The 25,527-nt window shown below is 39.7% G+C and overlaps 1 protein-coding gene across 10 annotated transcripts in view; it reads right to left on the minus strand.

Moving 5' to 3' along the window:
- Positions 1-25,527, minus strand: part of DENND1A (DENN domain containing 1A) — a 206,067-nt gene that overhangs the window by 96,817 nt on the left and 83,723 nt on the right. For all 10 annotated transcript variants that reach the window (XR_008469271.1, XM_054220418.1, XM_054220423.1 and 7 more), the window contains exons 6-10: positions 21,394-21,463; positions 20,221-20,301; positions 18,012-18,065; positions 12,427-12,537; positions 4,160-4,260 (exon numbers count right to left, since the gene is read on the minus strand). Coding sequence is in view for 9 of the 10 variants with exons in the window: in XM_054220418.1 (XP_054076393.1) it covers positions 4,160-4,260; positions 12,427-12,537; positions 18,012-18,065; positions 20,221-20,301; positions 21,394-21,463 (417 nt within the window). In the remaining variant the exon portion in view is untranslated. The remainder of the gene's footprint in view (positions 1-4,159; positions 4,261-12,426; positions 12,538-18,011; positions 18,066-20,220; positions 20,302-21,393; positions 21,464-25,527) is intronic.

Here is a 25,527-nt window from a genome sequence, read left to right on the forward strand (position 1 = left end):
TTAGCAGTCTATCTAATATAAAAGCCTGTTTTAATCACCCTAGAAAATATACTGTTGCTTCTGCTAAAAGCCCACAGAATAACCTGAGTGACAATGCTCTGGGACTTAGAGAACACACTAAGCTGTGTTACCAGGTCAGCAAAGACAGGCTTTCCTTACAGGCTAATTTTAAACACAGACACTGAGAGCAAAAAGGAAGAAAACAGACACAGTGGGAGTGTTTTTATGCCACATGAAAAACAAACTGGAAGAAGTAGTGAGGAAAAATTAATAGGCTGTTTCTTTTATGTCAAGAAATGTTTAAATTCCCAACACCAAAATAGACGGACAAGATCTGGCCAAATTTAAGCAGTTGTATGTGCTTGGCCACTGATGCCTGGTGGCAGTATCTCATTAAACCAGTACTTTTGGCACCTGCTGGCATGTAGTTTTAAAAAAACAAAAAAAAAACCCAACAAAAAAAACCCAAACCCAAAACAAACAAACAAACAAAACCAAAAAACCCTCCAACCAGCAGTACTTCCTATGTTTCCTCTGTTGTACTGTATTCAAAGGAACAAGCAATTGTGCATTAAGGTGTGAAATCCAATGATAGGATTCCCACCAATTTCTAGTCACCTCCACCCAGAGTCTTTCCCTGGGCTGAAAATATACCAAAGAATGGTACCTAATTAAAAAATAAAAATAAAGGATAGCATTCTTCCCCTTTCTTCTCCTCCTCCCCCAGCCCTCAATTAATCTAAATGATAGAGATCAACTGACTGAAGCATTTCCGGATACACGTACATGGTACTACACCACTATCACTGCGTCAGCATCCCTGACACAAAGAGCAAGCGTATCGAGAACAGGCATTTGGAAGATACAAGCCTTTGGCTTTTTCAGTTCTGGGGTGAAGGACATGAATGAGGAATGCAGGTGAACGTAAATACTAAGTTTAAAAAAATCCTTTCAAGAGGGAAATTGGAGGAAAAATCCCCCCCTTCCACATCATAAGGTAAAAAAATTAGCAAAGAGCAGATTGAAAAAATGAGAAACCACAGTGTTTAGAAAGTACTTGGTGTAAAATGCTAATAAAGGACAAAACACTGCAGAAAACACATGAGCTTTAACAATGTCAGTGAAACGGATTCACATTGAGCATGTTTGTGGTAGAGCTGCCGTTCACCTGTAACAATACCCCGTGGGCCAAAAGGATCTTCAAGTGGCAGGAGGAGAGTTCCTACCTGTTTGCTCTCTGCAGAAAGCGCTATTCTACCTCTCTGTAGCTCTGGAAAGATCCAATAGCTCTTGTGTCCCCCTTCCCAGAAACTACACCACATTTCAAATTTCACAACCATGGAGCTGGCAGTCTATCAGTCAGGACCTTAAAAGTTTCCTTTATAGGAAAGTTTCCACTGCAACTCAAACAATTAAAAGCAAATAATCACAGGTGGAACATACTTTTTTCAACAACTTTCAAAGATGACGAGTAATACCGTCTATACACCCTTCTGTGATTTTCGCAAAGAGCAGGAGAAGATTCAAAAGCACCACCCAGCACAGGCAATAAATGGCCACAGTCAACTGAACGAACGTGGTATTTTGTATTCATGAGAACTGAAGAATTCCCATTACTTTAACTTTTGTTTCCATTTCAGGTCTTTAAAACTCTTATGTCACATTTGCAAAAGAAATAGCCAGACAATAATTAAAATTAAATTAAATCCTTTTATTTTAAATAATCTTAGGTCATTTCCCGTAAGAGGCAGACATCAATAAGCAATAATACCGCCTTAAAGCAGACAGCACAGAGCTGATTTCTCAGTCCTCCTAGGCAAAAATGACCTCTCTAAATTCACATGGTTACAAAATAGATAAAATCTATTTTGAGAAATATATTTCTGGCACATAAATTGTTGCTAAATTGACTTATTCAAATAATTGCAGTGTGTGTAGCTACCACTCCAATTAAAGTTCATATCTGGCTACGGTAATCAGTTATTGTATTTGTGAGCATGCAATTATGATCTGCCTAATAATTATACATTTTCAAATCATACTTTTCACACACTAGCTGGCTCATTCGTTACAGGGACAAGGTGTTACGCCATGAAAGAATTCATTCAGTAGAGCTCAATGACTTGTGTCTTTATTTCCTCGGGTACGCTGCCCAAGTGCTTGCTTTTTGCACACTCCTGCTCCCAACTGCGGGCTCTGGACTTTGCCCCTTTTAACATGGCTTTGTCAGAAAGTCGATGAATACCTAATCTTCAAACCCAGCGTAAAAGCCTCTTGTGGTCCACATCCTTGTCCTGAAAACTCCTAGCAGCATGTACCTGAAGAAAAACTGGCAGCAGCAGCCTTCATGTGTTAATTACAGATGCGAAGCCCATTATGCAGAGAAAGGGCACCTGCTGGCAGTGCAAATGACTAGAACCTGCCCTTCCTGTGCAGTGAGTAAATTGAAGGTTCATTTCTACAGGAGATAATAGTTTTTAGATTCCGTTCAGTGTATCCTCGACATAGGCACATACTTAACATTTAAATCATCTACAGAGGAACAAGCTTCCTTTAAACCTACACGTTTCAGTTCCTAGCACTTCACTTAAAAATGCTCGTTATCCCTGCTAGTTCCTTACTCTTGCTTAAATGCAAAGAAAACGTCACGCAAAACACACTATTAAAAAAAAACAAAACAAAAACCAACAAAAACAACCAGCCAACCTCTACACTAAAAGTCACACTTAAAATACAGTACTGGATGACACATAAAGTTTAAGTTTGCTTTTTACTGAGATGGACTTTTTAAAATGTTCAGGGGCAGAGGGAGGCTGTTCCCACGTTTTCAGATCATCCCCAAAAGCACATTAAGCACCGCGCTCCCACAAACCCCCTCGCCGGCCAGCAGAGCTTGCAGAAAGACAAAGGCATTGAGTCCCTCAGCCGTTCCTGTGCCCTTTGCCACTTGACTACGTGACCACGTGGCAGCAGGTCCACATTTCCCTGGTGCTTTCCTTCAACTTCCAAGCCCGTAGAAGCCTCTTGTTACCCTTCATATCGCTCAGTTTAACTCCAGCCAAGCTTTGGCCTTACTAATCCCATCCCTGTGTGCCCAGGCAACAACTCCATTAACTCTCCAAGAGGCCTTGAAAGTTTAACTTCTCTAGGAAGCCTAAGGTAAGGCCACTCTCCTGGGCAAAATTCATCTCCCTGCTGCGCACAGAGGGAATTAAAAACCAAGGGCAAGTCACACAAAGCGAGCGTGGGATGCAGTAGCTGGCAGCTGAGCAACTAAAAGCAGCAGCAGCATCTTGAACTTCCTCTTTGTTAATTAGTCAGAGCGCTTGTTCACCATTCCTGTGCACAGCAAACGGGAGAGATGATGTTCTGGATGACCAGGCTCAACTGTCTGACTTTGCACTAGAAAAGAAAGTAGAAACTGGGAGACTATTTGCGGGGCTCTGCAGACAGGCTTCTGAACTGCTAAGACACGGGTCCTGCGGCACGCGAGGCTGGAGCCCAGCAGGGACCCAGGAGCTCCCTGGGCCGGCTGGAGGCACAGAACAGGCTGGAATGAACCTCTGGAGGGAACTGGTCCAAGCTCCTGGTCAAAACAGGGCCAGCTTTGACATTATATGAGGTTGCCAAAGTTTGTCACATCGTGATAATAACTAAGTTTTTGAAAGATTTATATTCATTCCCCTAAATAAGGTAAATAATAATGTTCTAAACACACACTGATAATAAAAGATCATCACGTGAAAACAAATAGCTTCCTCTCCACCCCCAGCAGAAGTTCAGGAAAGCAGAAAAATGAGAGTATCTTCTCCATTGTATCCTCTACTGTTGGAGTCTTAATTCGAATTTTAATATTTAACATGGATATGCTGAAAATACAATTTAATTACACAACATCTAAGTTTCAGTGTTCCGTAGTAACCACTCATATTAGAGTATTTCAACATACTGATAGACAACTATATCTTGCCATGAAAATAAAATTTTTACTTACTAGGTTGATTGCTTCCTTAATATGCCTATGTATTTTTAGAATAACAGTTGCATCATAAGAGGACTTAAGACTTACTATGCATAAATGTGAAAACTGCTGTGAATCGAATGATATATATATACATATAGATAATATATATACATACACACATATATATAGCCTTACCAGCAGTAGTCCAATAGATGCGGGGGCAGAACAGGAATGTAAACATGCTGCCAGAACATCGGGTAGAGCATAGCTGCAGACCCATGAATGCAGGCAGTTAACTGAAAAACACATATTAAAACAGGATCATAAATAAGACAGAAACCAAGCTTAAAAAGGTAAAGCTAGAAGGAAAAAAGAATCAATTCTGCTTTCATATCAACATGCTTTATTACAAAATATACGGTGCTCTTGTTAAAAAAAAAAAAAGGGTATTGGCGGGTGAAGCATGACTGGTTTATGGTGGTCGTCATTTGACTGACTTTGTAAACAGCTGAGAACATGATTCATTCAACAAACAAGTCCCGAAAAGAACACCCAGCGTTCTATAAAGCAACAGAAACATGGAAATGAAAACACAAAGGGAACTAAAAAATAGCAAACGTAAATGCCCCAATCCCGGTAACTACCATCCATTAAATATCATAAAACTGCATTGAAATTATAACACAAACTGGAAAAATATTTGAGCTCAGGAAGATGCAATACGAGTGACATACCTTTCTTGAGAATATATCATACTAAACACAGTGACTAAATTTTTATTATTTAAAAGGGATTTTTATCTAACTGCCCTTCACCAAATCGTGTGATCCATTAAAATTCGCACTTATATGTTTAAAAACTCATTCCAAATAGTTTTGATGTTGGCAGGTACTGAATGAAAATGATCACAAATAGCAAACACAAGTGCCAGTCAGGCCGTGGGGAGAATCCTTGCAGAGCTTTGGAGGAAATTATGTCTCTCAATCCTATTTCAAGCCATGATTCATAATTTGGAAAAGAAGATAAGTAGGATATTTGTCACATTCACTAAGGATATTAAAATGGAGAAGGTGGTAATCCTCATTAAGGAAATCTCAGCAAAAGCTATAGTGAAAATACCATAAGAAGAAGATACAAACACACATACACACACTTGGGAAAACAGAAAATAAATAAATAAATAAATCAGAGCACTCATACAAATAGACAGAGACAAGGAAAAGACTACGAGGTGACAGGCAATCACAGCCACCCTGACAGTGTTGCGCAGTTTAGAGTGTCTTTTAATCTCAAATGATACCTAGCGCAAGTGCTACACCGTGTTCCACTTGAGACACATTTTGAAAACAATACTCCCCAAAAGCCTGCCAGTTACATGAAGGTAGGACGAAATCAAGCATACAATGCTTCTCCGGACAATAGGAAGGAGGGAGAACACTGCCTACAAATACCGAAAAGACAAATTCTAAAGGGCTGAGGTGCTTGTGGTGGCCTGAAGTTGTGTGAGATGAAACTAAGCAAAGACGAATTGTGACATTAATCCTAATTCATTTAGATGCAGTGTAACCTTAACAAAAAAAACAGATGACCCTCATTATTATTAATTTCCATTAAGACAGACTACTGAATTATATAACTCTTCATAGGGAACCCACAACTGGTAAAGAAAATGGTCTCAATGAGCCAATACAGTCTCTTAAGGCTCTGTGTCAGGGAAAATCAGCTACAGCTCTGGATGGAGTTTGGCTTATGTTCGATGCCAAAGCCTTTCTGTAATTCCAATGCAGTTTCTGTAAGTAAAAGAACTTGGTTTTCTGATTAAAATGCAGGTCATTAGGCAAGAAGACAGAAGACAGGCACATGTTTCATGTGTTATTTTTAAGCCTCTGAATAATACAGATCTGGATAAGCAATGAGAATGCACCAAGGAACGTGGATTTTTTGGGGAGAATCACTGTGCTTCTGTGCAGCGTGGTTCATGGAAGATCCACAGTGAGGTATGAGCTTTGCAAGCAGGCGTTTTTCAAAAATAGAAAAGTGACTATAAAGATGAACCACAATACGCTTTGCAATTTACAACTCAAAACAGACACAGATTTTTAAAAATCATTTAGAACCTAAGACCCAGTATGCCAGGTGTAAACCTATACAAGATTTTAATGACAAAAATTTCAGACATAAAACTCCTCAAGTTGGAAAGCTGGAATTTTAAGCTTTCCCCCCCCCATCTCTGAGGAGTCTCTCTGACTTAGTGGATATAGTAGTGCTAGGATTTATATTTGCTACAAGCATAATTAGGTGCAGCATGGCTACAGGAGAGCAAACTACACCAGCTGGATGTTGTGAAACCATGACACAACCACGTAATCATGATGTAAAGGTGCTGGCTAGGCAACCAACTACCCATTTAATAATGTTTTTGAGTTCCAATCCTCCCTGCCAACCTAAGAAAAAGAACGGCCTACTGAGCCAGATCAAAACCCCTTGTCTCCCTGCATTCTGCCCAACAGTGGTCAACACAAATTGCTAAAACCACGGATCAACACATTCATAAATAAAATTGGTATTTCCCATTTTCTCATTCCTCCCAGCTCGCAGCTCACACTTCACGTGCCAATGAATTCAAATACTTTGAAAAGTGCTGCCCCATCTCTTCATTTGAAGCCTGTTCCCTCTCAGCTTTAATGTGTGCTCTGAGGTTTGCATATTTTGAGACAATAAATATAAAAATCATCTCCTAAGGGCCACACATGATTTTCTATCTCTCTATCAAGTTCCCTACCTGCTTAGTATCTTTCCCAGGCTGAGTGAAGAGCTCCAACCTACTCTGCTTTCCCTAATTGAGAGATTATTTTGTATATTTGCTTCCTGTTGTTACCCTTCTCTGTACTTTTCACCGTTTTACTTTATCATTTTTTATTTGGAGTAGATAAGGACTCATGAAATATTCACAATGTGGGCAAGCCATGAACATATCGAGTGGCAGTATGCCCTCTTTTTTGTTCTCTATTCTCTTCATAATAATTTCTTGGCTTCTAAGCCTTCAACTGAGTAATAAGCTGGCATTTTCATAGATCGATCTCTCTCTCTTTTTTAAAAAAAACCTCCAGTATCTCTTTCCGAGTGGTAATTATTACTTCAGTTATTCAGACCATGACTGCTTACACAGTTAGAAGTGTTTCCTTCCCAGAAGCAGTATTTTATATTTATCCATGCTATGCATCAAAACGACTGCTACAACATTTTCTCCCTTTTTTAAAAACTGGTTCTCATGAAGGCATTGAACATGTTCCAGAGTAGAGCACTGCTGGACTGCTTAGCAACTTCCCATATTAGCAATACTGATAACTTTTCTCACCACTTTTCCACTCAACCTTTTAGCCAGTTGTTTACTGGCCAAATACAGGTTCAAACTCTCCTAATGCCATGAAAATTTCTTTAATAGCTTTGAAGAATTCAACCTTGTTCAATCTTACTTAGATTTTTAGAGATTTTTAAGATTCGAGAGACGGATTTCTTTTGCAAAGGTCGTATTTACTCTTCCCCAGTAGCCTTTGCTTATGCATTCAGTAGTTCTCCTCCTCATTGTGGCAGGTTTCAAGTTTTTTCATAGGAATAGAGCTCAAAAAACTGTAGTTTCTTTAAGAGGGAACGCTGTCACACCTGACTTTCAACTCCAAATATAAATTTCTGAAATCAGATCTTGTTCTTCAGATTAATCTCTCTTCTTGTGTTTCTTTTTACAGAATCTATTTTGATCTTACTTCTTTCAGAGCTCAGCAGCTGCATTTTGGCGTGCAGCAATGAAGCTTCTCTACACAGTGTTGTCCCACTTACTACTGGGATCTCTTTGCATCCCTGGTTTCTATCTTTTCTATTATGTCCAACTCTTGGCCTACCTTCTTTACCAATTCTCTACCATACTGAACCGTAGATAATTTGGCCAAAAAATTTCATGGTTTAGTGACATTCATCTGCACGAATAGTACTGTTTCATCTCTATTCATCTTAACACCCACTTCATTAGCTCCACAATTTCATTAAACTCTCTCAAGAAATACTGATAAAATCTGGAGGCACAGCCTCGTCTGACCCTCTTTTAATATCCCTTAGATTTTCGCTTCTGTCCCCCATGAAAGCTCCACGGTCACTCCTCACTTTATGACACTTGCCAAATGAAGCTTTGCTAACAAGAGGGTCCACAAAGCTCAGAAGCATCCCAGTGCTGATAACGTGTTTCCGTAAGTGAGAATATGCAAGAATTTAAGCTACATTTGAACCACCATCTTAAGGAAGCAGCCAGGGTACAGCAAGTATCTGAACAAGTACCTGCAAGTATCTGAACAAGTACCTGTTCAGTCTTTCTCATGAAGAAAGCTCCTTATTAGCAGGTGAACATTATTTTATGATCCATATGGGACGGAAATATTAGTATGTTGGGACACTAATTAAAGCAAAAGTTAGAAGCTCCAAAATCTTGAATTTATTTTATGACTCACAAAACACTAAAGATTTATCCCTATCCCATTATATTTCAATTTATCTTTATATTATTCCTACTGTAGCAGATGCTCCTCTCTCACAGATTAGACGAAAGGCATAGCCTAGTTCCAAAATACGCAGCAGAAAAAAGGGCATGCTTTCCCACTGTAGTTTTTCCTCTGTGTTCCTAAATCCTTTATGTTTTCTGTTTCTGTTCTCCAAATCAAAGAGATGTCTGGAAAAAATACTGTTTAAAAATTTAATTCTTACTTAAAAAAATGCTTCTATGAGGATCAAATGGATTATTTCCTCGCATTATTTTATCACATGGCTGCCGCTGTAGAGGAATGAACTCAGTAATCCAAGGAAGCCCCATCCAAGCCCCCCTCCCATTGGTTTTAAAACTCAGCAAGAAAAGATTAAACAGACATAATGCTCAACACTGCAGATATCTGAGCAGAACCTGTCACTTATTTTTGAGCTGTACTCCCACCTTGCTATCTGGCATGAATTCAAATAACGTACTACCATGGGTAAGCACCAGTACTGTCCTTCAACTCTGCCAAGATAAGGGCTCATAAAAAAGAAATAGCATATTTGCTGGAGACCTCACCTGATTAGTGATTGCCACACAGAAAACAAGCACTTAATAATAAGGCAGCCTGAGAAATGCCCAACTGTCAAAACTATAGGAATCCAGCATTTTGAAATAAGATTAGTTCCACTACCTCAGCCTCCTGCAGCTGTTGCTAGAGAACGTAAAAAAACCAGCTATGTCAGAAAGATACTGATTCACTAATTCAGTTTTCGCAGTTTTGTATTTAATACTCTAACAGCCTCATTTGAGGAAATTTAATCAATGGGATTTTGCCACACATGTAAAAGTTATAAACTGGTGTTGAGTTACAACAGGCCATTTTCCAGTGCGTTTCACTCCCTCTCCTGATGCACGCACACAGCACGGTTTTACAGAAGCAGTACATGGCTACAAACGTGCAATATATACTGGGAAAAATGACCACTTTTACTTGTTTGTAAGGTCATTTTTCTGCATTACTCAGGACTAAAACCAAAGCAGACAGCTTAAGCTGAGCTACAGAAGAGTCAAGCAGTGAAAGCAGGGCTGTTGCACAGGCTGTCTATGGGTCCCACCCTTCACTGGCAGGTGACAAAGACAATAACAGAGCTTTTGGGCTGGAAGGGCTTGCACGCTCCAAACGGGAATTACAAAACTGTTGTAGAACAAGAACTGCGCAAGTTCTTGGCTACGTTGCATCACAAGGCCATTTGGTGACAGGTCTTAATCACACGGTGTCTTTCCACATCAGGAACCAGCCATGGAATAAGAAGTTGCGTGTCAGAGCTTTCCGTGACGTGGAAGAAGTGACACAGCAAGCTCTCAACTCCCAGCAACAGAAGAACAGCCATGTCAGAATGGTATGTTTTGCTTTGTACTAACACTCAAAAAATAACAGAAAAATTAGATAATGAAATTCACCTCAGTACAATGGAGCCAAACAGAAACATCACAGAAATTCACAAGCCTAAGTCTCTTAAGAGTCACCAGGCTTCAGGTAAACCACCTTTTTGTAACGAGAGACAACCTGCCGTTGCCCTTACCAGAAGCAGTGAACACACCTTGCTGAGGCAGGGCTGCGGGAGCAAGTTCTGATGGAAAAGAGGATCCTGGATCCAAGGAAAACTCTTCAGTTCCAGTTTTGCGACAGCATGCTCCCACCAGCGGGTGGGCTTTTGCCAAGCACAGGGGGGTTTATGCATTTTGGTTCATATCTGGCTTTTCATAAATAGTTAGTTCACAGAATATGTGAACACAATTTAACACAAATAATTGCTTTAACATTTTAAGAAATTATCTTTTGTAGGAGAAAAAGAAAAAAAAATCCAAGAAAACAGCAATAACTCTTCCATAGGTTCAGTACACGTGGTTTATAAAATAGCTAAAAACCAGCCTCATTCAGTTACCTCTAAATCTTATTCAACTTAACTATATTAAGGATATTTCAAATCAAAATTTGAATTTGATATGACGTATTATAGCACAGAATTCATTCCACCATAGAAGACTTTCTATCCAGGACCGTTTACTTTTCTCTCTCTTACCTGATATTAAATTCAAGCCTTAGGTATGAAGCGTGCCATGTCTCTCAAAGCTAAAAGAAATTAACCGTGAACAGGTCCCTTCCACTTTTTTGTTAAAAAACTAAAAAATAAAAACAAAGAAACCAATCTCCCTCACCACCACACCACCCTCACTTTACTTTGAGAATTCGCAGTTTGGTACGTTTCCAGTTACAAGGTCTTGGCTTCCGCTGAGCACAGTTTGAAATAAAATAATGCAGCTTGTTCCTACTGCTGGAACACGCAGAGCGGAGCGTGCGGGCGAGGAATCGCTGGCTCCGGCCCAGCACTTCAAACCTGTCTTACACTGTCACTCCAATCTTGGAGCAGTTTATATATAAAGTTGTAAGATAAGAACACACAGTATGAATACCCCTCCCTACCGAAGAACCAGACACGCTTTTATCTTGGACAGAGGCAAAAGGAAGAGAAAGAGCAGAAAGATGGGAAAGAAAACACAACCCCACTTGTGAAATGGCTCATTAAGGAAGGCAAAGTGACAGGTAAGTAATTCTTCTTCCCAGGCTCTGTCACAAAGGGAGAGATTAAACCAACCAACCACACAAATTTTGAAATAGTTTGGATAGCCGTTCCCTTCTTTCCTCCTCTCTGATAATTTACTATTCTTTTCTTTCTTTAGGTTTCTGAAATAAACGCCTCTCTCTCTCATTTTATTCATTTACAAGGCCTGGATGTATTTTTCCTTATTTTAGTAGGGAGGACACAGAACACGTGGCGGATATAAGAGTTAAGATTTTACAAGTTTTCTATGATAGTAAACGTTCTAATACTTAAATTCTTTTGGTTAAATGTGGGATTGATTGTAAACATTTAATAATTATTAATAGGTCCCAGAGATGATTCTAACTCTCCTAGCTTCACTTCATTTCAAAACAATATCGTAATAGTTATTCTGAGATTAAATATGAAGACTTACGCTTTTATTTTTCTGCCCTGTATTGACAGGCCATTCTTACGTGATTGGATGTATGTAATTTCAGCCTGCCATAGTATTTACAATGCCATGAATCTCAAACACAAAGCAGGTCATGGTCACGAGTAAGAGACTAGTTCGTACCACACAAAATGGAAATGGAAGCTTCTGTTTCAGAAAGGACCGCTCAAGTACTTAGTCCATAGCACTAGAAAGCAAAATCAGTTAAACCATCTCACGCTCATCATTCATAAAGGAAAGCAATCAATACCCATTTACAGAGCAAGCAGAATGAAAACTTAACATTTTCTTTTATAAAAAAAAAAAAATCACAATCTTATTGACTGATAAACCTTGAAATGCACAACACAAAACTTTGAACTAAATCAAGCTGTGTGCTTGTTTTGATGTCCAGCCATTTTTAGAAGAGAGTACTCCAGAGCATTCAGTAGCTTTCATCTCTCAGACCCTTGATGGAGCCTAAGTAGCACTAAGACTACACCTTATCAAACACAACTGCAAAACTGTGCATTGTCAACGTACTTTAGCCCACTCCTTCAGTCCATCCAGAAATGTCACTGGAACACGCGTTTGACAGCATCATTTATCTATTTTTTTTACTGTGAAGTAAATTATGAAAAAGGGACTTCACTATGGCATAAATGTTTGTACATTTATGTGCCAAACAACCCCAAGAATTCCTGTATCCAAAACACCCTTTTTCATTTGAATGTTAGAGGCCAACATAAGTTGGGTAAAATCATCACATAGAACCACAGAATTGAGTTGAGGTTGCAGAGCTGAGGTGGGAAGGGGGACTTGGAGATCGTCAGGTTGTTTCCTATATATGACTGTCATTTTTTAAAAGGAACTGTGAATAGAAGAAATTATTCTGCATTTTACTTACAGTGCTCAGCTTACTACAACAAATGAGGATGCGGCGTTCATACAGCATACTGGCATAGAGATGCAGCATGTTGTTGACATCAACTGCTACAAAATACTCGGTCAGGTTTCTCTGGGAAGAAAGAAAATAATTTTTGATTCATGATATTACAAAAACGAGCGTCCTTAACAAAAAAAACCCAACAACTAGATTTCATCTTCCTATTAACGCTACATCCAGTACACAGCTGAATGAAAGAAAGCAGTATGTCATCTTATGTCAGAGTACTTTCTAATTGCAACATCTTTCCCCTAACATTTGGGAAGCCACGTCTTGGAATAATGAAATTGATGATGTTTCACATACAGCTTCTTAAATGCAAGATACTTCTCTGCGAAAAAAATACGTTCTGTCACTCTTATGGAAACTTCAAAGCTCCCTGATAAAGTACCAAAAGAATCTCACAACCCCAGAACAAAACCAGTCTCTTAGAGGACAATTCTAATAAGACAAATTCAAATGTAAGGTCAGTCTATGCCAGAACAGCTCTGATAAATGCCCATGTGTATTTCTAGTTAACAGAGGCTGAAACCAGTCACACGGGTTGTCCGAACTCCTCACTTCATGTGCTCAGACACACGCTTCCCCTTGAGGGGGGGCAGAAAGCACTTCCCTGGGGGGCTGGGGAAGCTGAGGAAGGACACAGAGAATTCTCTCTCTCCCAAAACTTCCAGGGATGCCCATCTCTGATGAAGAGGCAGGATTCAAACATCTAGTTTTACTTGAGTCATCAGTATGTTTATGTAGTACAAAGACAATTAATTGCAGTAGAAGAACATTGTAAGCAAAGCACATTCGCCTTTAAAATATAGATAGAAAGACCAAGACACAAGCAAGTAACACCACCGAAACTTTATATACACTCCCTAGGCAACACAGGTTTCTTCCACGCTTTTGCTGTTCAGGTTATTAAAAAGTACCTATGTAAAAATTACTGTAAATAACTGAAATTCAAAAGAGAAAAGAGAGCAAGCAGCACAAGAGGCCACTCTTGCGGCTATACTATGGCCACTTCATCCCGTCAGCCGGCAACATTATCCAGTCACCATTACCGACGGGATTGCCCTGGGCACATGCTGCAGTGCCATGAACCAGGCATCATTTCTTAAATAACTGTCTTCCAATAAACAGCGGAACGTGATCCTAAGATCTTTACTATCAAAACTAGAAAGTCACCATCTAGGTAACTTGATCAAAATGTATTGTTACGAGGGGTTTTTATAGTGCAAGGGAAATAAAAAAGGATTTTTCTTTGTAGAGGATATTTTTGCTTCTTAAAACATAGAAATTTAAAAAAAAAAATAAAAGGAGGTGGTGGAGGGAAAGGTAATCCACCCCAAAAAACGCTGAATTAGGGAATTTGTTTCCAAATAGCTTCTTACAGATATGAAAGGGTTGCTATGATAAAGACAGTCTTATACAAAAAGCACATGAGCTTTTTAGAGCAAAATTAGATTAGTCATGAATTCAAGTGCAATCTTAATCATCGTTAAATAAAAAAGTGCAGAAAAGCAAAAAGCAAATACGATTTAGAAACTTAAAGAAGCTCAACAAAGCCTATTAGCACTTTTGACAGATCCAAAGATAACTCTAAAACCACCAATACTTGGCCTGAAAAGTCTGCCAAGATGCTTCATACTGTGCAAAAATATGTTCCACAGCTTGCCATCCAAACACAAAGAACTACAGAAAAATTAAGCATTGTCTTTGGAAGATTTCTGTACCAGTATATAGATAGGTAAGAACTAAGCTCATTATGGTTAGCTTCAAACATGTTAATATAAAACAATCATTCAGGTCTTTGTTACAGAAAAGCTGTAGCCACAGACAGGTATAGTCAAAGAAAGAAAAAAAAAAAAGCCAACACATTTTGCCAAAAACCTATTAAACTATCATGTACTTTTTCTGTATTTCTCATCCCATCTGTGCTGATTAGCATGATATTTTTGTCTAAACATAAGCTGTCTTCTCTACGACTCTTCTTCCCCCTCTCACCCATCTTTCCACGACGCCAAAACACAGAGGATGACGACACAATTACTGCAAATAGTGTGAACTGAAAGAATTTTTAAGTAGCAGTGAACTCCCTTTGATGCCACCAAATTAGGGGCATGGCAAAAGGAGCACATAATCCCTATATTCTGCCTGAATCCGTAGATGTGGGTGGGTGTGCACGGATGTGTTTATAAGGCAACAGGATCCACTAGCAAGAGGCAAATAGATGCCGGGACTCAATTTGCAATTATTCTTTCATCAAGTTTATTGCAGAGAAATACTGGCTTTGACACACAAATGTACCTTCAGCAGGAAAGATTTACAAGGTTTTAGTCTTCTCTGCTCTCAGAAATTTGCCAATGACACCTGGGAAGCATGTGGGCTGTATGGTAATGTATTGATACTAAGGAAATTCACGTGTTAGCTCTAAGTTTTATTTATAAGAAAGCTGTCATCTTTGAAGATGAAATTGGGACTTACACATGTATTTTGAAAGACATGTCTCGTAAGTGACAAAACCATGAATGAGTTAAATAAATACAAATGAAAGCGTTCCAATTTGCAGTATAATTGTTGTATTTTGTTTCCTAGGATTTAAACCTTTCTTGGGAGAGTAAAAAGTGGGATTTTCAAAATAAAATATGGGAACAGGTATCCCAACTCCTTTCAAAACCAAGTAGGAGTCCTACAAAATTCCCTTATGCTCCTTTGAAAGTCCATTCCTAGACAAATTATCTATTTGGTCATTTGCTATCCAATATCAGTAAATGCACATGCACACTGACTTTTGAGATAAAAAAAAGTAATAAACCATGTACTTCTGCAGTGAGAAGAATTTCTCACTTAAGGAACAAACGAACGAGCTCTCTCCTCTGCAAATAGTGCATCTCAAACATAATAATATAGATTATAGTTCACTTATTTTACGCTCTTGAACGGCTTCATTTACAAGACTTCAGTAAATTTCCTATTCGAACAGGTCAATAGAATTAAGTCATGATTCCTTCTCCATCCTCCTATTAGAAATCCCCCTTATCTTATTTAGAAGTTTGTTTTCTTTGAAATATCACACATCCAAAATCTGCCATGGGTTCGGAAACCTGGGATGCAGCAAACACTCCTGTACAATGCTGCGCTGCTGTCTGGGAGAACAAAATAGTGAAGACAATACACTTTATCAAATGGTGTAAATACAGAAATTAAAAGGGCAATGAACCCAATTTACTTCTGAAGTCACAACGCATTTACTAATCTTTCATATAACTTAAATCTTCTCAAGAAGTGAATGCATAGCTGTTACATAAAAACGTCCACGCTAAATGGTTTCGGGGCTCATTAAACATATTGATCTGACACAAAGTCAGACAGTTCCAAGGAGTTTGTTAATGTTCCAAATAGAGTTCTGTGCAGCTCTCCATTAATCATTGCATACAACTTCGAAGTTCGGCACTACTAAAATTTTTGCTAATATGGGTTTAATATGTGATTACTGATACGATATGTAGAATTTTTAATAAATCAGGAAACTTGATTAAAAACCATGAAGATTTATGCTCATTTAATGTCCTTGTATTATTCCCTAATATGCCACAATTCTCCATGAAAGTTGCACTGACAGAGAAAATCCTCATAAGAAATCACACAATACTCATTAAAAAAATAAACAAATGAAATGTTTGAGAAATGGAAGACAGTCAACAGCAACAACAGTTAGACCAATGGATTTGATTTTTAATATTTTTCTTTCTTTCAGTGAGCCCTAGCTTTTTCAGTTTGGGTGTGTGGGTATGTATATATGGGCATATGTATTTGTTAACTGAATGAAGTGCTCTCCCCCTTTTATTCCCAGCGGAGCCCTGGTTCACCCCGGCATCCCTGTGCAGGAGACGCCGTGGGAACGCCCCGTTCCCCGGGAGCCCGTCCGCACCACCCCAGGGTTACAGAGGATGGTTTTACCATCACTCGGCGCTCTGGCCTGCGAAGGCCGAGCGTTCCGCTTTCCAAGGGTTTCCAGCTCTTCTGGTCCAAGGCCTCCGCTTTCACAGCAGCCTTTGATTCAGGAACATTCATCACGTCTCCTGCTCCAATGCTTTGGGAAGCTGTCTCAGACCCTTGAATATACAGCGAACATCACCCGCGAACGTAATCCACAGGGCATAAATACAGCCCTACTCCCCGAGGCCTTTTCCATGCGGTGTGTTACTAAGCTGTCCCCTATCAGTTAAAGCAGGCCCAAGGCAGATGATCTACTTTTCACCCCGGCCACTGGCTCCTCACCATTACCAGCTCATTTCTCCCTGCCCTCCAATCTGCCAGCCTGCAACATCGACATAAACTTCCTTCCTTGCTCTCCAGCTGACCTGAGGCTTATCAAACAAAAACAGCTGCAGTTTGAGATGATTAGCGCAAAAAAGATTAACATAAAGTATAAACCCTGTAAACAAGTAACTTGTCTGGATTAGGAAAGGATATGATAGCTGGTTTAGATTCAGGAATGGACTCTTTAATTACTCCTAATGTATCATATGTCTTCAAAAATAAAGCACCTTAGAAGAAAAAGCACATCTATTAAATTTACTGACGGGATACGTGTCAGTATGAAAAGTCTACCACACAGGAAAGCTGGCAACTATGTTTTAAAACAGAAACAAAAAGCCCCAAATGTTATCTACTGTACAAATCATCCACAAATGAGATGAAATGTCTTGATGATTCCCTCTTCTTTCTCTCATGCCATAAACTGAGGTATATGGTGCTAAGGCAGACCGCAAAACGTTCAAGAAAGAAAACGGAGATGTCAGACATAGAAATTTGGCTAAGAGACACAGCAGAGCACATTAAAGAGTATTTAAGAGAAGCAAATGCCAGCATTGTCTTCCCACAGACCTCTCATTTGGCTGGAAGTTTGAGGCATGCTGAAACACACACGAGACAACTCTGTGAGGCTTAAGAAGTCTCTGAAAAAGTGGCCCTGAAGAAACCAGGTACACGTGACATTTTCAGAAAGCCATCTAACAAACGGACCATTTCTGCTGGTCTCTCATTCTTTCAGAAGGCGCTCACTGTATGATCAGTGACTGTTACCAAACCACTGTTCTTTCCCAATTTTCAGAAGGCTAAAATTATAGATGTGTGTTTTAAATTTCCTCACTTATTAGAACCCAGAAATCATGGAATGTTAACAGTAATTAATAACAGAGTGGTGATAATAATAAAAGTTGTATATTATTTAAACAAATATCTTACTTAAGATAACTACGCTGTCAATTTCCTCTTCATTTGGTATCTTTTCTTAATTAAAATGGCAAACGTTAAATTCTACTGTTATGTTGTACTCCAAAAGGCCTGTTACTCATACACTTCTGCAGTTAGCAACATGTTTTCCACCCAATAATTATTATAAATTAACCACGTAAGGTTCATTTCAACATCAAGCAATATTTTACAGAATACAGTCTATTACTAGGCCAAACACTGGTAACAACTGCTATCTATTTTGCTACTGACATTAAACAGAAATGTTAAAGTGGACAGTCCTCTAGAGTACTCACATTTTCAGGTATACTAGGAAGCTCTCTGATGTCAGGCACAGTAAAGTAGGAGTGCTAAAAACGAGAAAATATTGATTATTGCAATATTGTCAAAAGCAATCTAAATTTATTGCTTGGTATTAGTAATGGCAATAAGAGCAGTTGCTCAGCAAAGTAAAAATGACAGAACATTTGTTACCAACTACCAGTATGACTTCTCTGCCATGGATTTCAAAAGCTGGACTCTCAGATCACACATGCAATATGAAATGCATTAACATAGAGAGTATCATATGCTCCTGAAAATATATATTATGTTTTTTTCTTCTTCAGAGACGCTGATACAGACTCACACAATGTATGACATATGCCAAGGAAACTCCAAGGCAATCTATAATTCAAGCCACCTTTCCACAGCCCACTGCAGGCTGCACAACAGACTACGGGAAACAGCAGCCAGCGGGTCCCTTCCTGACTTCCAGCATCACCAAGTTTCATCCATGACAATGGTGAAGTTATGGAAATTCACTGAGAAATGCTTCTGCAAGTTTCATGCCTACTTACCTGGTCACTTTCATATGCCTTAAAAAATACATTTTGAAAGACTATGTTGGTCTCACAATTTCATAATCCATTATATTGTCACATTTCTTAACTGTCTGCATTCCAAGAGAGGAGGTTCACTCTAGTTCCCAACCTGACCATGCATGACTTGCATGATTCTTGGATAGGGCTTTGGGAGAGGAAAGGAGAGAATGCGACTAAACTGCTTTTGTAAATCAATGTTGCATACAATTTATATTATTTTTAAGATTTTCACAATTTTCCTTAGGGCTACTTATTAATTACTTGTGGAAGCTTTAAAGGCTGTTATATTCTTGGCATAGTTCCACAACCGGCACATCTTTCTTGTATATATATCTCAGACATTCCAGTGCTTCATGAACAGTCTATAACCCAAAATAGCAAGTGGGTTTAACAGCTACACTGAATACAGACATTAAATGTATAAACGCAAATTTTTGCTTTTTGATATATCACTATTTCAGTTTGGTTGAAAAGATGCAGTGCAAAGATACAGGAATAATATACACAACTATATCACATATAGGAACACCCCCCAACCCCAAAACAGGCTTGTAAACAGCCAAAGTAAAATGCATAAAGACACCACAGCTAACAGTCCCTTGCCTGCTTTTTTTATATCCTGTCTTGCTTCATCGCCCATGAAATGTCTGAGACAAGGGGAGACCGGCAGCATTCCTTGAAACCACTGGTATGAAAAAACTGAAATATCCCAAGTGATCATTGCCTTTAGAGCCAGCTCGTCCCCCTACACAGAAATGCAGTTCATCAAAGAGCTGGCCTCGGGAGGACCGGGACATTGCCACCGCCAGCTGGTGACCCAGCCAGGCCAAACAACTGCTACCTGTCGACGGACATTGCAAGGTGAAGTGATGAGAGCAAGCTGCTGGTTGCCAAAAAGTACTTTAGAAGAAGGAGTAAAGGAAATGAGAGGGAGAACCGTGGCTGCACCCCCCGCTAGTTTTCATGTGAGCTTTACATGACTAATTGGCAACTGCAGCAATGTGCATCTTAAGTATTTTTTCACTACAGCCTGTTCTGCAAAAATTAATTTGAAGAGACCCAAAACACTAAATTCAAAATACAGTCCCATCAATAAAATTCCACATCTATTCTTTCAGTGTTCTTTTATTAATTTTCTCACAAGATATAAAAAACAAAATAAATCCTTTTTTGTGTGAATCTCTTTCCTGCGGGAAGGAAGAGGAGAAGGAATCAGAAAATGGGATAAACAGTACTCAAAACACTGCTACGACAGGTTCGCGACTGTTTGCTTTCCAGTCTTGTCCCCCTGGCACACTTGCAAGATCTAGGAGTTCTGCAGAAGTGTGAACAATAAATGTCATGTTGCTGCTCTGTGACCTCTCGCAGGTCATGGACGATATGGGGAGAAATTTCCACAGGGAATATACAGATTCTTCCTCCAATCAAGGAGCAGCATTTCAAAGACATTTGAGGTTAAGGAAAGGGAAACAGAGGGCCCCAAATGTGAAAAGGGGAATTTCACAGCTCTGTGTCCTGTCCTCACAGGAAAACAACATTTGTGTGCCAGGTTCCGAAAAGGAGAATTGCTTTTGACATTCCTCTATTATGAGATGTAATGAAAATTAAACGCCTTAGTTTACATCTCTCCCACTTTACTTACCACTCCAAGATGAACAGACGTTCCTGGCTCAGGGACGGTAAGTTTATGAAGTGTTTCTAGGAGCTCACTCCTTTGACTATCCTGAAATAAGAAGTGGGGGGAAAGGAATACTACGTCAGCATTGCTATAACAAGATAAACTCCAAGACAGAAGGGCAATGTTTGTGGAATTGGGGGCTTAGAGAACTTGCAAGTGTAAAGAAAAATGTGAAAATAGATTTATCCATTAGACTATGAACAGAAATGAATGTAGTTTCCTCCTCTGACAGCTGGGTTTTATAATATGATTTTTTTAGAATACTTGTTCTTTTCCCCCTATGTATTTCTACATATTTCTGCAACCTACTGAGTCACCAAGCTATGCACTATGTAGTTACTCGGCTCAGAGCAAGCCAGTTTCCACGGCAAGTTCTTCATAAGAACTCCCTGGCTTAGGGTAAAGCCAAATGTATTTAATCCATCTAGATGAAGATGGGATCCGAAGTGCTTCTACCTCAAACATGAATGGTTCTGGCAAATGCAAGATATGATTATTACCACAAAGTGGTAATAAATCAAAGCAGCAACCTAACTGGGAAGATTATACTTGTAATATTTTTAGATACGTGAAACTAAACTAGGTGTTGCAATCATATGTGTGATTTCTCTGTATCACAATTTATCATCTATAAACCTAGAAGCAAATTTTAATGGCTGAAGGGCTTATGCTAGATGATGCTGATGCTACGTGGGTAAGCATTTTGCATGAGTAAGCTTAGTTCTACGCTCACTTTACACGACTGGGGTAAGACATCTGTCAAAGACTCACGAAACACTGTGATACGGGAACTCATGGACAGGCCGAATGCACCTCAGGTAATCGAAAACTCTGCACAGTCAGGGTGACTGCAGGGAAACCACTAACTTGTGTTGGATCCACAGTCACATTCTTGGACTTTATCTTTTCCCAAAAATAATTTAAAAGCGTATTTATTTTTCAAAGGCACTTGCTAAGCTTTCAGCTTGCCTGAATATCATCTTATATATTACTGCATCACACAGATTAATAATTATTAGTAATTATTATTAATATCATCTCTGTTATAAGGACTTCTTACAACAGCTTGTTTTCATCCTCTCTCCCTCATTTGATATTTAGGCAGGGAAAAGAAAGGTTAGTACAATAGAATAATACCTGTCCTTTTGCTGAATAATCTGCCAAGACATTGAGCAGCTTATAAAAGACTTCAAACCATGGGAGGTAACTGAAAAAAAAAAAAAAGAAAGAAAAAGCATACATTTAACTTTCTAAATCTCAGTTATTAAATCCAAGACTGCTGGCTTTTACTATATAGATGCATCCTAACAGCAGCCTCCGCTGGACTTTGCACTTTATAAATATCTGTGGAAAAGCAGCATCGGACCTTGCATTTGAAGGCACAGATGTCCAGAGGCTGGAGCATCCCTCTGAGAACGGAGCTTCAGCATCTGCCCTTCCCCAGCGTTCCCAGCCACCTGCGGGCACCAAACATCAAATGTGGCACCAGCTGGAGCAAACTGGGGTCTCAGGCAGGGCAGCGCTGGGAGATCATCCCCCTTCTCGCCCTGAATGTAACAAACATACAATCCAATGGAAGCTTTTAACCTGTGAGATAAATGTACACTCATGTACGTCACCTTCAGGTATGCTGGAACATTTTCAATTGTAATTATTTGCCAAAGTGTATGTTGAGTAACTTATCTTCCACACAGCTGGGAGTCCTAGTAAAAGTGAAGACAGTTGTTTTGGTTTTGAAACCTGACACAACTGGATTTCTTAAATCGCATAACCAATAACTCAGCTTTTAACTGTTGTCAACTCTTATTCCACATCCCGTATCATGGTATTCAGCCCAGCCCTTACTTAAGTCAAATAGAAACTTTACCTTAAGTAAACGTGCACTCAACTTACAAGAGTAACAGAGAGCCAAATTTAAAAGACAAACATGCAGAAAAAAATCACATCTTTTTCATTTACATTACACTTCCGTTCCATAAAATAAGACAGAGCTAAGATATTACTTTTCACTACAGTATGCTTTGGTATGATTTTGTACTTGTTTTCATGACACAGTTCTTTATTCCAATTCCTTTTTAAATCCCGGCAAGGAATCTCCCCTCAGCTGCAGCGAATGGGAGAGAAGTCTGCATGACGCACAAACTGATTCTTCTGTTAATCACAGACGCTTTCTGAAGCAAACGGATTCTATTTTGATATAGGTAGACAGGATTTAAAGTTTTTACAAAATATGATTACATCCTGACAACCATAAAGAATTGAGTGCCCCATGGTTCCTAACTGTACAGCTTTTAGTAATAAATGAAGTGAGAAGCTATATATGAGACAGAAAGTGAATGGCACTCCATCATTAACATTTGTTTGAAGCCCACAAATGCTACTGTAAAATGTAAGTAGCTTATCAAAATATACTGATAAGCAACTTAACTTTTCATGTTATATGACAGTATTATCATTTAAATTAATATGCTCTAAGCATCTTTACAAACTATGTATTGGAATAGAGGCGAAAGGCAGACAATTACCACTTTAACCAGCATTTAAGTTTGGCATTATGTTGTAAACAATCAAGAAGGATTACTTAGAAGATAAGTTTCTTTCTTTCTGTTTAGTTAAATAAACTTCAGCAGAGTTAAAAGCCATTACAAGAGTAACAAGAAATCCTCTCAAAACCTATCTGCTAAGTAGAGATTAAGAACCTGGTAAACAAATCCTTGCAAGGAATCTATCAAAAGAGTCTGAAAAGACAGAAAAGCAAGGCAGCAGAAAGCTCCTGGCAGTACGAACCCAAAACCTATTTCAGGAAGGCAGCTTTAAAGTTCTGCTTAACTGCGCGGGGACCTTGCTGGAAAACTACATTTACAGAATTAAAATTAGGATCTTTTAAAATATTATTTACACTGGACAACTAATATCCTTCAACAAAAACGTAATGTGTCCGTACAAAAGCAACAAAGAAGAGGGAGGTCGCTGGGCCCAGCTCTGCCAGTGCTGCCCTGCCCCGAGCCCCAGCGCCGGCGGGCGGCACAGAGCAGGCTCAGCACCCTCGGCATCAGGGGTGCAGGTACCCAACAGGGACCCACTGGGCTCTGAATCCAGGGTCAGGCTCTGTCCCTTCTTCAAAGATTGACTTGTCTGGCCTGTCAGGGGCCTGCTTGGTCAGAGCTACACCTCCCCTCACTGCAGACTCAAGGCAGTTCTCTTTATTACGGCGATACACCAAACACGACAAACCTGTAGGTTCTATCCACGAGAATCCTCCAGACAAATCCAGTTTTAATGCTTTCACCCACCACCTAGAAAATAGCCGCTATGATTCTAATAAAACTCGCCCAGAAAATGTCTCATTCACACAAGCCGAAAGATCAGCAACCCCTCCATGGACGAAGAGGGAAGGCACAGCCCTGTTCTGTTGCACTTGCCCACTCCTTGTCGGCTTGCCCTTCTCTCTTCACTGGTATCTTATGATGAACTTCACTACTGTTCTTTGTTTAACTCTTCCGTATTTTAATCCATGTTTTCCAAATAATGGTTTAGAATCTCAGCATAACTGCTTCTTTTTCTTATTTTACGAATTTTGAGGAGAGAAGCTTCACAGTTCCGAAGCTGAGGAAACCGGCCGATACTTGCGGCAGACCTCAGCTCAACACAATACACAGGGATCTGCGTCGCTCCTGCTCACCAGAGGTGCAAGATGAGATAAAACAAACCAACCACCACAAACCTGCGTAAATTATGTAGACAACTCATTTCAATTTTCACCTCCCTCCTTTGTCACTGCAGAATTCAGGATCTCTCTCATCCTGAAAGCTTTTGATACATTAGAAAACTAATTTATCCTGCCATCTTCAATACTTTTGCTTCATCACTTATTCCATGTGTTTACTACTCAAGAATGAAACAGTTCTGCTTTTATTAGACCAAATTGTGACCAATTAAAATCAGGAGGAAAAAAAAAAATATTAAAAAAATCAAGAAATGGAGTTATCTGAATTTGCTTCTAGATCTCTGCCAAAAGGAAAAAAGAAAATATGTGGGGTTTTTTCTTACGAAAAGCAAATCCTTGAGGCAGCCTTTAAACACCCCCTCCAAAGAAACGGAGGTTGAATTTATAACCAAAAACTTTCTGTACCACATGCAACTTAAGTAGAACAACTGGTAGCACTACTGAAGATTTATGGCTTATGACTTGCTCATATTTAATTTGTAACCAAACACTTCCCCTTCCTCTTAGCTACCTTAGAACTTTTGATTAACTCTTGTTTTCACAGGTCATAGGTTAAACAAAGGAAGGGAAGCGCTCTGGAGTGAGATTGCCCAGAGCCCCGGAGCCCGGCAGCGCCGGCACCGCACACACACAGCCCCCGCCAGCAACATCAAAAACGCGAGAGACGGGAGATTCTTCAAGGGAGTTGAAGTTCAAAGACTCCAATAAGCATAAATCAGATTGTGGTTGAAGAGTAAACAAAAATAAAAGGGCAATCTGATTTTTTTTTTTTTTTTTTTAAATTTTACACCCATTTTCAGTTTCCTCACACAGATATATACACACACACACACATATAACGACACATTTGCCACCGATGATGAGAATCAAATCAAAGCCTGACCAAATCCGGCTTGTCGAAGGCGAGCGGTGGGTTTGGCGCTCGGCTGCTCCCTCCCTCTGCCCTCGGCGCTGGGCACAACCACGGGCGCGGGAAAACTGCTTATTGTGCTGCTGAAGGTCTGCACAAACTCTCCTGCACAAGCTGCACAGTACCTTATTCAGTAACTCATATGTCATCACCTTTTTAGTGCGCTCCTTGAAAGTACAAAACATCATTAGTTACATGTGTCATAGCAATTAGGGTCAGGCAAACCGTTAAGACAACAGTACTGCATCGCAGCTTGTAAATACAAGTGTTTCCAAAATGCAGCGCGTAAGGAACAGCGGTGCAAAACCAACAGCTGACAAGGCAGGCTGAGACAACAGGAAGGATATAAAAAGCAGCAAATTGGGATGATCGGAAATCCCAGCAACCGCCGGGGGTCAGTGCTGCAGGCAGAAGGGGGTCACCCCTGCCGCTGTGGGGGGGTCCCGGGCGGCCGGGGGGGACTGGGGGACACAGGGGGACTGGGGGGACGCAGGGCAGCTCCGCTCGCACAGCCCAACCGCTGCTGCAAGAGTAACACGGGACAGAAAATGCCATCACCCAGCATTAGCTACTAGACGGAGGAAAATGCTGTACTGCAGTCAATTTAGCTTTGAATTTTTCAACATATTAATCC

The sequence above is a fragment of the Rissa tridactyla genome, chromosome 14 (assembly GCF_028500815.1).
Source record: "Rissa tridactyla isolate bRisTri1 chromosome 14, bRisTri1.patW.cur.20221130, whole genome shotgun sequence".
Taxonomy (NCBI): Eukaryota; Metazoa; Chordata; class Aves; order Charadriiformes; family Laridae; genus Rissa; species Rissa tridactyla.